Source organism: Argiope bruennichi, chromosome 6, assembly GCF_947563725.1.
Source record: "Argiope bruennichi chromosome 6, qqArgBrue1.1, whole genome shotgun sequence".
NCBI lineage: Eukaryota > Metazoa > Arthropoda > Arachnida > Araneae > Araneidae > Argiope > Argiope bruennichi.
Window position 1 is genome coordinate 93,257,935 of NC_079156.1, and position 13,362 is coordinate 93,271,296.

The following is a 13,362-nucleotide window of genomic DNA, read 5'->3' on the forward strand; positions in this document are numbered from 1 at the left end:
ATTTTTAATAAAGTTGGAATTAATTCATGAAATCGTGTAGATCGGTCCGTTCTTACGAGTATGTTCGTTAACTCAAAAGCAATACAAGAAAGATAAATGAACTTGGTATTTGGTCGTGGTATCAAATTGTCGAAAGGTGGTCAAGCTGGCCAATCAAAAGCTGGCCAACGGGGAGAGTTCCAACTTATATATTCGATCCTCTTCAATATAAGGTTCAAGACGTGCAGAGGAACATAATTTATCAAAATTTGTTTTGCTTCTTTTAGTAAATAAAATCCAAGCTTAGAAATATAAATATTTATTCCTTTTTTTTTTCCTCCAAAAAAATAAATTTCCCAATACTATTAAACCCTTCACAGCGAGATTTGGATTCGCTCAATCAGCGGAAGTGACGATGACCGAAAGTGAAATCACATGATGTAAATAAAAATTTTGCTTCTATTTTGATGCTGATATTGTTCGATAAGTTATCAACTTTCAAAATATAAACTTTAAATACTCAATAAATTTATTCTATTGTAGAAGCAGGGATTACACTGAAGTGTTACTTCGTTCTGGCTCTATTAATATGAAGTATCTAATTTTCAGTTTGTTTGTTATTGCTGTCACATGTGTAAATTCGTTCCCGGTTCAAAATGACTTGAAATATGGTTATAAGGTATGAATACTTTATTAATTTCTCTTGATCATTTCTTTAAATTAATGGATTAATTTTTGTCTGTCAAAAGATAAAGAATACATGAAATGTATATATAGATATATATTTTTAGATATTTATATGAAGGAGAAGAGATTTTTTAATTTAATATTTACATTCCAAAAAACAGCGTTTGTAAACTTTTCTTTTTCTTCAATTTTATTTTGAAATTACTTATAAGTAATATATTTCAGGGTTGCCCTACGGGAGAGGAAGACAAATTGAATGTTCATTTAGTCTGCCATACTCATAATGATGTCGGATGGCTAAAAACAGTGGACCAGTACTTTTATGGAGGTTCGTTTAAATTTTTACGAAACTTTATGTACTTGAAATTGATTATTTATTTATATGAATACTTAGCAATAAATCTATTGTTTTAATATGATCGCTAAGTTCTCCGTTGTTTTATTGTGAGTAAGTTTTTAGTTCTGTATGATGACTCAATTATTTTGTATCATATTAATTCTTAATGTTTTTCTAGTATTTGTTTTTACCGACTGTATAAAAATTTGCTAAAGTAATAATTTTTTTTTTTTACAGTTAATGGATAAATTTTTGCATTTAGTTATTTTTTAAAGTGCTTTTCTTAAATTATCTGATTTATCCATCTGTTTATTAAGAACTTAATGAAATATGATGGTAAACATGATTGTATTATTTTTGAACTCATGATCATAGCATGAATTTAATAACTTTTAAGTAACTATTTAATTTTAATTTTTCAGAATGTACAAGTTTTTTTAAACTATAAAAATATATTGATTAATAAGCAGAACAAAATTCATTATAATTAATTGAATATTTTTTACTTCATTTCTTAGAATATGTACCTTTTTGAATGTTGAATAATACATAAGCTTTTGAAAATTTTTTAAATAATGTTTGCTGTAATGCTAATGATTTAGTTTAAGTTATATAATTTTTAGTTAAATTATATAATTTTTTTTTTATTTTTCTCTAATGCATTATATTGTCAAAAATTGTATATTATAAAAAGATAGTGAAGTCTTTAGACTAAAGAATTCACTATCTTTTACTGATGATCATATTTTTTTACTAGCCAATCAATCCATACAACGTGCTGGAGTTCAATACATTATTGATTCTGTTGTTCAGAGTTTGATACATGATCCTTCTAAAAAGTTCATCTATGTTGAGTCTGCCTTCTTCTCAAGATGGTGGAATGAACAACATGACTCAATACGTCATTCTGTGAAAAAACTTGTTTGTAATGGTAAGACTTTGAATGCATATTTTTCAAAAGTATTTTTTATATCAGAGTTTTGACCTTAAATAAGGCTTCTTAGATAATTTTTGGTATCATGTAAACTTGCATAGAATTTTTCTCTTTTTAATTATTTAACATTTTTGAAAAGAAAAGCAACTTAATTTGAAAGATTTTATTAAAATTTGTTAACTAAACATTTTTGTTTCTTTTTCTGTTTAACTTTTAATACCCAGTTTAAATTAAAGCATAGATTAGAATAAATTTCTTTTAAATTGTGTTAAAATATCAAGATTAAGATCATTGTAAAATAAAAAAATTCCAACCCCCCTAATTGTTTAATTAATTTTTATAATTATCAAAAAAATCTGTTACATCATTTTAAAGAATTTATTTATTAATACTTGTATATTAAAAGGTAATTGAAATATTGTAAAATTTCCAAATGTAAAGATGACTTTTGAATTTATTGCCATACCTCAAAAATCAAGCAAAGAAAAGAAGATTAATAATTTTGTCTTTTTGGATTTCAAAATCTTAGTCTGATATAAGACAATGCTTAGGTGCTATGGAATACATATTCACAAAGGAGAAAAAGAAACAATGAAATGTAACTACCTCATAAATAAGATTGGGCAATAATGAATTTACTGATTTTTCGATCTAATATATTTTTCTATTTATTTTAGAACTTTGGCATCATGTTAAAGTGTTTTAAATGGGAATAAGATCCCAAATTAAGGAACTTTGTTTTTTGTTTGTTTGTTTATTTTCCAGTTCATCGCAGTGTTTAATTTCAGGCCAACTGGAATTCATTGGTGGAGGTTGGAGTATGAATGATGAAGCTGCTGCTCACTACAATTCTATCATTGATCAGATGACTTTGGGGCTGAGAGTCCTCAATGATACTTTTGGCAAGTGTGGTGTTCCCAAAGTTGCATGGCAGATAGATCCATTTGGTCATTCTAGAGAACAAGCTTCATTGTTTGCCCAGGTACCCTTTATATATATATATATATATATACAAAAGTATTAGAATCAAGTTAATAGGAAAAACAAAAATTCCAAACAAGGGCATTCCAATGGGGACAGCTTTCTCAAGTGCTTTAGCTAATATTTTCCTGCATTACTATGAGAAAAAAATGATTAAATATAATTTAATAAACGGGTGGAGATATATTGATGACCTACTTTTGATTAACTTCGACAATACTAATGTTATTACTAATTGCTATCCAAAAGATTTAATTCTAAAAGATACAAATAAAAATCAACTTGAGGCTACCTTTCTGGATTTAAAAATCGAAATTGCTAATGATAAAACAATAGTTGGTATATACGATAAAAGGGATGATTTCAACTTTAAAATAACAAAACTATGTAACTACCATTCCAATCTAAACTCTAAAATTTTCAAAAATCTAATTTTCTCACAAGTTAACAGGATCAAAAGGGTTTGCAATAATAAAAACTCTTATATTGAAGCATCAAATATCCTCCTTAAAAATTTAATTAAAAATGATTTTCCTAGGAATTACTGTAATGTCAATTTTTTAATTAAACAAGGTATGGTTTGGGATTAATCCTTTGGCTTAAAATAAAATAGAACTTTAGTGCATATTGGATCACTCAATAGATGGCGCTGGGTGCCTTTTACATAATTTACCGTTAACTTTTTTAAAAACAGGAAATCACAATCGATTGTTTAAAGTTTCCTTGACTGTTGGATGGTATGTTCTAGCCTTTTCGTTTTTAATTTTAATTTTAATTTTAATGCTGTTTTTGTTTTTATTGTTATTGTTTTTATTGTATTTTTACTTTGTGGTTATTTTTTTCTAATTTGTTATTTTGTATTTCCTTTCTGTTAAAATGGTATATCTCTTGAGCATAATTTCAGGGGATTTTCGGGTCACGAGGAATCATTATTAGACTTCTGTCTGTATGTCCTCACAGAAAAAATCCCTTTATTTGAATCCCTGCCTGAGGGTGACCCTTGAAAAAGTCTTCAGGCCGGATTCTTTTTTTAATATTTTTTTAATAATTTTTTTGGTTTAATTTTTATTTGATTTTTGTTTTTCCTATTAACTTGATTCTAATACTTTTGTATCAATTCATCTGTGTTTTAGAAGTAGCTGCAATTGCGCTCTCTAAATACTATGAAGTTCCTTTTTGGTTTTAGTTTAAATAGGTAATAAATTTTAGTTGCGATTTCGAAACTGTTTTGTTTTGTTTTCATTTTAGTTTCGTTTTCAAACTTTTTCTTACTTTAGATTGGTTATATATATATATATATATATATATATATATATATATATATATATATATACTGATATATCTTAATCTAATTTAAATCTTAATTAATTTCCTCATTTTTATCTTAATTTAGTTAATATTTACTTCATTCTAAAATGCTCTCTTAATCCCTGATCCAACTCCACATTTTTTTATTTAATTAATTCTACACACACACTATAAAACTGCTGGATTAAGCATTTTCTCACTCTCCAAGTAAAAAGATAAAAATCCTTAATACTTACAACATTCTTTTAAAGTGTCCTGAGATTCCCTTTCCTAAATAGACATATGTCAAAAAAATCCCTATAAAAATCTCATATTAAAATCACTGAAGGGAAAAATTTCTATCTCTTTTGCTCTTGTGTTACAATGTAGACTGGCTTATCTCTTACTGCTTTTTATTTGTACAAATTATGCCTCTCAGAATGAAAGAAATCACAGTTAAAATTTCAAAAGATTCTTAAAATTACTATGACTTATTAATTGAGTGTGTGTGTGTGTTTGTTAAAATCAGACTCTTTACTTATAAAAAAAGGCACATTTGATCTACATTACAGTAATCGAAAAGTGCTTTTTATTTTTTGCATAAAAGTGTAAATTAAGTAATTTCTAGAAAATTGATATAATTAAAATAATGTTGTCTAAACTTCTGAGATGCTGAATGTCCAAAACTAAAATGTTTTCAAATGTAGAGGCTTATATGTAGATACATGAAATTATTTATTTCAAATACAATATAAAATGGACAACTTTCTTATGTGAAGATCATGCTTAATACTATTAAAAATTCTGAACATAACCAAATGATAATCAGTCTCTTGTGTATTAAAATATATTCTTATAAATTTATACTATTTATCAATTCTGCTGCAAAGATAAAATGTTTCAAGTGCATATCTTCTGATATTACCCAATTGTTTGTAATGGAAAGACTTCAAATGCTAAAATTTTCAATTTCTTGATGATCATGTATCTGAGACATTTATTTTTTGATGTGATGCAAAAAAATGACCAAAAGCAATTGTGTATTGAATCATGCACAAACTTGGGCTAAAATTTTAGATTAAAAAAAAAAAAAAAGTGAAACAATTTTCTTTTATTAGCTAGATACTTTTATTATTAATAACACATTATTTTTTTACTTTAAATCATTACTTTTGGATGCATTGACTCCAGACACTCTATGCTAAATGGAATTTAAAGTTAAAAAAAGGTATAATTAATGCTCTATAATTAATGAATTGTGATCTTTATTTATTTCATTTTATTGTATAATTATTAATAACTGTATCAGTGTATAATTAATATGAAATTTTTATCCTATGAATTATGAAGAAAAGATAAAATACCATGTAATATAGTTTTCTACATTAAATTGGTAATATGAATTGCATATTATCATATCAAGATATGGTAAAATAGTTTTGCATTTTTTTTTGTATCGCTAAACTGTTACAAAAATTAAATTTAGTGAACAGTAATAATTTAATTTCAAGAATTAAAATTTTATTTAAAGATATTAAACATTTTTGAGATCTTAAATGTTATTTATTTAAAAAGAAACAAAAAGTTAAAAAAAAATTCAACTCATCCAAACTTTCTTGCTTTCTCTATAATAAAGGTGTTATCTTGTCATACCTTGTATAAAAGTTTGGACATTGGATAATACCACGAATGCCTTGCTTGACAAATAATAGTTACAAAATATTCGTCTTTGGCATGAATTTAACATTTTTATTGAATCTTTCTTGCAATCTTTGGCAAATTTTTTTGGTGATAATTCTTTAGCATGTGGTTAATAGTACCCAAAAATTGAATTGGTGTTTTAGATGCTTTTTTTCCAACTGATTGGAACCAAAATTTGACACAGAAATACAATTGTAGTCTCAAAATCACTTGTCAAATTTGATATATGGTTTTTTTTTAATTAATGTGTTTACATATTTGTTAAAATACAGATCAACCGAAAGATGTCTGAAATGTGGATAATCGTCAAAATCTTGAGTTCAAATTTTTTGTCAAATATGATACTTTCTGCATATTTCTTACGTGGAAAAGTAAAAATGAGAGATTGAGTTTAGTATAATTGAATAATTTCATTTGTGATTCTAACTAGACTGTGTTCCTAATATTTAGATGTTTTTTGATGGTCTCTTTTTTGGACGTCTTGACTATCAAGATAAAGAAAACAGACAAAAAACACAGACAATGGAGCATGTTTGGAAAGGAAGTCCAAACTTAGGTTTGTAAGTTCAATAATCAAATTTCAAAATCTTCTATAATTATTTATGTGTATGGAGCTTCTGTCATTAAAAAAAAAAATCTTTTATTGAAAGTAACTCGTATGATTAATTATAAATATCAATTTCATTAATAAGAGTAATTCTTGAAATTTCTATTCAGATTAATTAAGTTCATTTTGAGCACTGTTAAAGCTCTGCATGTATCAAATGATAATTGATCTCTTGCTGCTTAATGACATTCACTTATCTATATATTACCTTCGGATCATCTAAAATATTAACATTTTACTGATATAAAATTAATTTAATGAAGTTTTTAGCAATAAATTTCAAATAGGTGTCATGTCTGAAATTCAATAGACCAGACAATAATTTTTGCTCTTCTAACCCTATCTCTGTATCATTTTCAAATACTGTTTAAGCTACAAGACATTGTAACCAAATGAAACTGTGAAAAATCAATAATATATCTTAATTTAAACTTCATTATTCTGTTTAAAAAGAAAAGAAGAAGAAAAAAAAAACTTAAGGAGTTATTGTCTTTTTTAATACAAATGTGTTTTATCAATAATCATATGTAGTTCTACAAGTATAAAATATTACTATAGAATGCTTTTATCTTGGGAACTGTATTGAATATACTTTCTATATTCTGCAAGATTTAAGTTTTGTTATATTTATTATTTACTTAAATAATTTATTTTTAATATGTATTTATTATCTTGTACATTTTAGATATAATTTTTAAAGGCTATTTTTGTCTGGATATAAAGGATATAAAGATATATTTTTATAATTAATAGATTAACTTATTTCTGAGTTTTGTTTTAGACAAAAATATTTCTATTGGCAAGTGATTACATGAGTAATATTATGGCAGATTTGAATATTAAATTCATTGAATGGTTCAGAACATGAATTTAAAATTGTGAATTATTATTTATTCTCTTTAAATGAATTCAAATTCTGTATTTCGAATCAGAAAAAGTTTTTTTGTGATACTTTTAATAAAAGTTTTTTTTTGATAATTTATTAAATAACAGCACAGTTTTAAAAAATTCTTTAAATTTCAAAAATAATAATTCCTCCTGCAATTGTTTTGCCATCTCTAATGCCTATTAATATATATATATATATAATATTTTATTTATTTATTTATTTTGGGATTGTTTGGAAATATGTATATATATTTCATATTAGTATTCAAAATTAGTTGAAGTTATGTCTGAATTTTACTCCACAATAGTTTTGAGGTCTTTAAAAATTGGATTGTAATCCTCTATTCACACATATATATATTTTCTCTTCTTCAATCTTGTAATTACATATTTTTAGGGGCTAGAGCTGATTTGTTCACTGGTGCATTGCCAAATTCTTACAGTCCACCTCCTGGATTTTGTTTTGACCTTCTTTGTGATGATCCACCAATTATGGTAAATTTTGCATTCTGTCTTCATTCCTGCTAGTTTAATTAGACAATGTAGATTTCTTGAATTAAAATTTCTGTCTTAATTTCTTTCCAGGATGATCCTGAATTAAAAGGCTACAATGTGGAACAACGAGTATCGGATTTTATAAAAATTGCTGAAGATCAAGTCAGTTGTGAATTTACTAGTCTCTTTTATCCATCAAATTTTTATGTAGATTAATTCTTTATGTTTGTTTACTTTATTTGTATCTGGTTTCTTATATTGCCAATACAGGGAGAGGAGGGGGTGGGGGAATGATCATTTAGACTCAGTGGTCTTTTAACTTCTGTTTGAAACTGCAAAGAAACAGCTAGTAATAAATTATTTGTAATAACTCTTTAAATTGAAATAACTATAGATTAAATTACTATAGATTTTAACATGCATCTACTAATAAATATTTTTTTATCAATGTTGATTATATTAAGTTTTACACCCCCAAAATTAAATATCATATTACTATTTGAATCTAACCAAATTGAACTAACGAATCTAACCAAAATAATTATTAGCTAAATTGCACTTCACTCTATTTGCTATCATTCTGTCAAGGAGGAGGGGAAATTTTTGTATTAATATATTTATGTATGGAAAGGGTCCTTATATTATGCTAAGATCTTTGTGTATGGACCTGATATGCATTGAATCTGCCATCATGTGCCAAACATCTTTATATCAGTGTGGCAGTTTAGAGAAATCTATGAGGGGAACAGCTCAGTTGTCATTCTTTGTTATCTGACTAACCATCATATAGCTTTAAAATGAGACACTTCTCTAGCTGAATTAAAATCAGTTGGAACTTCTATATATTTTGATTCTGTAGTTTAATTAATTGATACCATATTTAGTTATATTCTCTTTGTTGTCATTGTTGCATATAAGAATAAACTCAAAATTTTTGCTTTATGAATCATTACTATTTTATTTTTCGCAGCAGTGGTAGTTTATCAATCTAAAAATGAATCAAAAAATAATTAATGAAAGTAATTTTTAAAAAATGAACTTAAATTTTTACTGAACTACAATTTATACATTTAATATCAGATGTTAAATTTTCTGCATTTTAACAATATTACTCAAATTAACTAAGCCACTTAATTTCACAAATAAATTAAACAGATAACAATAATGCTCAATTATTTAAAACTGTGCTTTTTTGACTCTAAAAAAACAAGTCCCTTATTATAATTCTGATAGAAATCTGCACTGTAATGAAAGGTTTATTAATGATTGTAAAATCATTCGACCTTTTCTCATCAGAGCATATATCATTGTATGCAGACTGTAGATAGAAGGACTGAAATAACATCTGAAATCCAGTTGTTCAGCTAAGTTACATACTTTGGAACATACCGAGGATCATTTTATGAAAATGTTATCTTTCTTTTGTCAGATGGATAATAAGTAATTGGCTGTAAAGGAAAAATCATAATACTTTGAAACCATTCAAATGACTGATAATATGCTTGAAGTTAAACTGTTAATTTTTAACTATCATCATAAGCATTGAAGCTTAGTTCCCTCTAAGTGATTTAATCAATAAAGAAAATTGCAGATATTAAATATTTGAAGGATCTTCATGAATTAAGCTGGAAACTATTGTACAAGCAAACAAAACTAATTATGCATTTATCCTTAATATGGCCTGCTTGTGTAATAGCCTCTAATATTCTTAGTGTAGAATTAGATCATTCTAGATTTTTTAAGTTTTTTTTATCTATTTTTCGTTAACAAATTTAAATTAACATAATAAACAATGGATAGTTGCCACCCTTAACTTTGTTAAAAACTATTTCAAGCGAGAATTTAAAAAAATATTTCAGTTTGCAGGATGTATATTTTTAATAAATTGGACCTCAGTTCATATGGCTAGGATTTCTATTATTATTAATTCTTTGTCAATGATTAGAAAATTTCCCATGTGCATGATATATAGAAGTCTGCTTGGTTGTGTACTACTTTTAAGTTAAGCTAAAATCCTTTATGTATGAAGATAAGCCTCGCATACTGGAACTGCTAAAGAGTCCTCTATGAGATCAACTGAGATAAAACTGAAAAAGTGGAACCAAACTTTTGAGAAAGGCTCCAAATGTGTAATTGTGAATCTAAGCATCAGTTGTATGACGTTGTTTTCTACCTAATTATTTGAAAATTGCATGTTGCAGAGATTTTTTTTCAGTAATAGCTATAATTAAAAAAGTAAAATTAAGAGTAATATTTTTTGATAAAATGCCCATTTTTGAAGAACCTCTCTGTAATTATTATTATTCACTTTTTCTATGCTTAATTATTGTGCCTTTTTATGCATTTAAAAATTTATTTACAGGCCAAATCATATGCAACAAATCATATAGTAATGACAATGGGGAATGACTTCAATTACCAAAGCGCAGCAACTTGGTTTAAGAATTTGGATAAGCTAATAAAGCATGTCAATGCAAAAGTGAGTTCGAGAATTTTATTGCACTTTTGTTCATATTTTAATTACACTATTTACAGGCCAAATCATATGCAACTAATCATATAATAATGACAATGGGAGAAGACTTCCAATACCAAAATGCAGCAGTCTGGTTTAAGAATTTGGATAAGCTTATAAAGCATGTCAATAAAAAAGTGAGTTGTAGATTTGTATTATGTTCTACAAAATAACTCATGGTAAAGGGATGATAACACTGCCAAATTATTTATTATTATTATTTATGTACTGCACATTTTAAATGCTGCTTTTGCTAACAAAGGTGCTTGAATAAATTTCTTTGCTTTTCAAGTAAATGCTTTGATAACCTTTACAAAGTCATTTAGGATTTATTTAGTGTGACATTTTAAAAATGTATTTAAGTATAATAAATTCATAATTCATTTGCAAGAAAAGGATTTCATATGTTTCTAAAAATTATTTTAAAAGAAAAGAAACCAATTAAGATATAGTGTAAAAGAATAGAAAAGATAAAGAAATTGGAACATAAAAGTGTGTTTATTAAAGTAAATGGTAACTCTGTGAAAGACATTCGGACGGCTCATGGCCCTGATTTGATGTTACTGTTGACCAGGTGGGAAAAGCCACAACACTGATTTTTTTTTTTTATATAATTTTTATTTTTCTTAAAGTGAAAAAATGGGATAAACCAGATAGTTAAGTTGGATAGCATAAGAATTAATTGCCAAAATTATAAAAATATTAATTTTTTTAATGTGAATCACTTGAGCTTATAGCTCCTTAAAATAATTTAGCTTGGTCTGTTAAATTGGAAAATATGATGTAAGAATTAGATGATATCATTCAATTCTCTTTTGATAATTTAGGAAAGGGGCTTGAAATAAAATTTTCCAGTTACCGTTGATTTGTTCCTTCTCAACACCAAATTTGTCAGCAATGTTAATGAGAAAGAAAAAAAATACACCAAACTGAAATCAGCCATATTTATTTTAACCGTTTTATTTCTCCGTGATCTGTAGTATTTCATATGTCAACTCCTCAGAGCCAAGCTGTAATAGATTCTTATTCTCATAAAAATGAATGAAATCATTAAATATATTTTTCATACATTTTATAGCAAACTAATGGTAGCCGAGTGAATGTATTTTATTCTACTCCTTCCTGTTATCTGCAAGCGCTGAATCAGGCCAATCGAACCTGGACTGCCAAATATGATGATTTTATGCCCTATGCAAATGATCCACATGCTTACTGGACAGGATATTTCACAAGCAGACCATCACTTAAAGGATATGAGCGTTTTGGAAATAATAAATTGCAGGTTTGTTAAATTAGTTGTTTTTTTATTAGTTCATCATTAAAATTATGTATTTGTATATCTTTAATTTTTATGGAAATTTATTTAATTTTTCATTGCAAAATTTATTTTGTGCGATTTCTTCTGTAATAATTTTGGATTATTTTTAACATATGTATGAATTTTTTGTCATATTTTGGGTTAAATAGGATTGTTATGTACTTTAGTTTTTAAGAAATATTTAAATTTAACTAATAATTTTTTATTACATTTTTTTAAAAGTCATAATCAATCTTTTCATTTTATTTTTATATAACTTAAAAGTATTCATTTCTTATGGATAATTTTTGATAAAAAAAATTTGAATTCTTCCTCTCTCTCTCTTTTTTTCCCCTCCTACAAATTTTAGGTTTGTAAACAATTGACTACTAGAACAGATATCGAAGAGATAACATTAGATTTCTTAAGTAAGTTTAATTTATTTGTTATGATTTTTTAATATTTTTTTCATATTTATTGTGCAAATTGCTCTAAGCATAAGTGCATAAGCACTTTTTTATCAGTTAGTGTGTTATCTTGTATGATAAGCATTTAGTATTTCAAATTTTATGAATTATGTCATTTTCCTGATAATATTGTATTCTCATTAATTTGAAAAAGAAATTGTGATTTGTAAATTATTTTTTTCAGGAAGATATTTATGCTAATTTTTGTTTTCAAAGGGATTTTGGTTTACTTATTGTTTTAATATTTGAGTTAATTCATGGGGAACAATTTGTATCAGAATTTCTGTTAAGTTTGATTTGGAGCTGTTTCATCATTGAAGTTAGTTCTCTACTACCACATTTTTTTTCTGTATATTTCATGTGAACGTGACCACTCTCTGTGGAATTGGGTGCAGATTCTGGAAAGCATTATTGTTCTCATACTAGCTGATATGAACCTTTGTTTACTGACCCTGGGTGAATGATGCTTAGGAGACCACCGACCTGCTAAGACTGTCTAAACGAGTTCAATTACACCTGAGATACTGTAGTGTGATGTTTTGTGTTGTTTTGATATTGTAAAATACATTCCAACAGGGAATTCTTATTGGTATACAGGATTAATAGTTTTTATTTTATTTTGATATGATGAACTTTTCTCATATTTGTCTGTGATCGTTCACATCATAAGTGCTTAAACAACCTCAATTTGTTTTGTATGTATGTAGTAGTTTTACCATCCCCAGTCAAAACACATTTGTCAGGCAAACCTTTTTTGCCTATTTTAAAACAAACATTGGTGATCAAGCTAAATCATGGGCCACTTATAAAGTGTGCTAGGGATGTGTCGTTTACATATATAGACAAAAAGAACACAGGATAAATTTCAATTTGGTTTTCCTATAATTAGGGGGAAAAAAAAAAGATTGTTTTAGTGATTATTATTTTTGTATAGTCAACATGTCAAGATATAACAAGAAAGAGAAATATAAAATGGAGTATCCCTTGTTTACTATCGACTATATATTCTGTGCCTCATTCTGTTGAAAGCATCTTTGGATATACAGAAATACAAATCTGATGAAGATCAAAGTGATCCCAATGATGAAGATATTAAAAATGAAAATGATTCTGTTCATAAGGTATTTGAACAAGATATCTAAGTTATCTTCTTTCACTCAAGAGGAATGTGTTTCTGCAATACTTTC

At 26.5% G+C, this 13,362-nt stretch overlaps 1 protein-coding gene across 2 annotated transcripts in view; it reads left to right on the forward strand.

Annotated features, from left to right (window-relative positions):
* Window positions 1-396: 396 nt before the first annotated feature.
* LOC129971400 (lysosomal alpha-mannosidase-like) overlaps window positions 397-13,362 on the forward strand; it is a 35,419-nt gene continuing 22,453 nt past the window's right edge. The window contains exons 1-10 of one of the 2 annotated variants that reach the window (XM_056085137.1): window positions 397-658; window positions 892-994; window positions 1,761-1,934; window positions 2,726-2,919; window positions 6,357-6,462; window positions 7,799-7,896; window positions 7,987-8,058; window positions 10,432-10,548; window positions 11,490-11,693; window positions 12,079-12,136. In XM_056085137.1, the coding sequence (XP_055941112.1) occupies window positions 569-658; window positions 892-994; window positions 1,761-1,934; window positions 2,726-2,919; window positions 6,357-6,462; window positions 7,799-7,896; window positions 7,987-8,058; window positions 10,432-10,548; window positions 11,490-11,693; window positions 12,079-12,136 (1,216 nt within the window). In that variant the 5' untranslated portion in view covers window positions 397-568. Of the gene's footprint in view, window positions 659-891; window positions 995-1,760; window positions 1,935-2,725; window positions 2,920-6,356; window positions 6,463-7,798; window positions 7,897-7,986; window positions 8,059-10,258; window positions 10,376-10,431; window positions 10,549-11,489; window positions 11,694-12,078; window positions 12,137-13,362 lie in introns of both variants that reach the window. The other variant, XM_056085136.1, reaches the window with a different exon arrangement.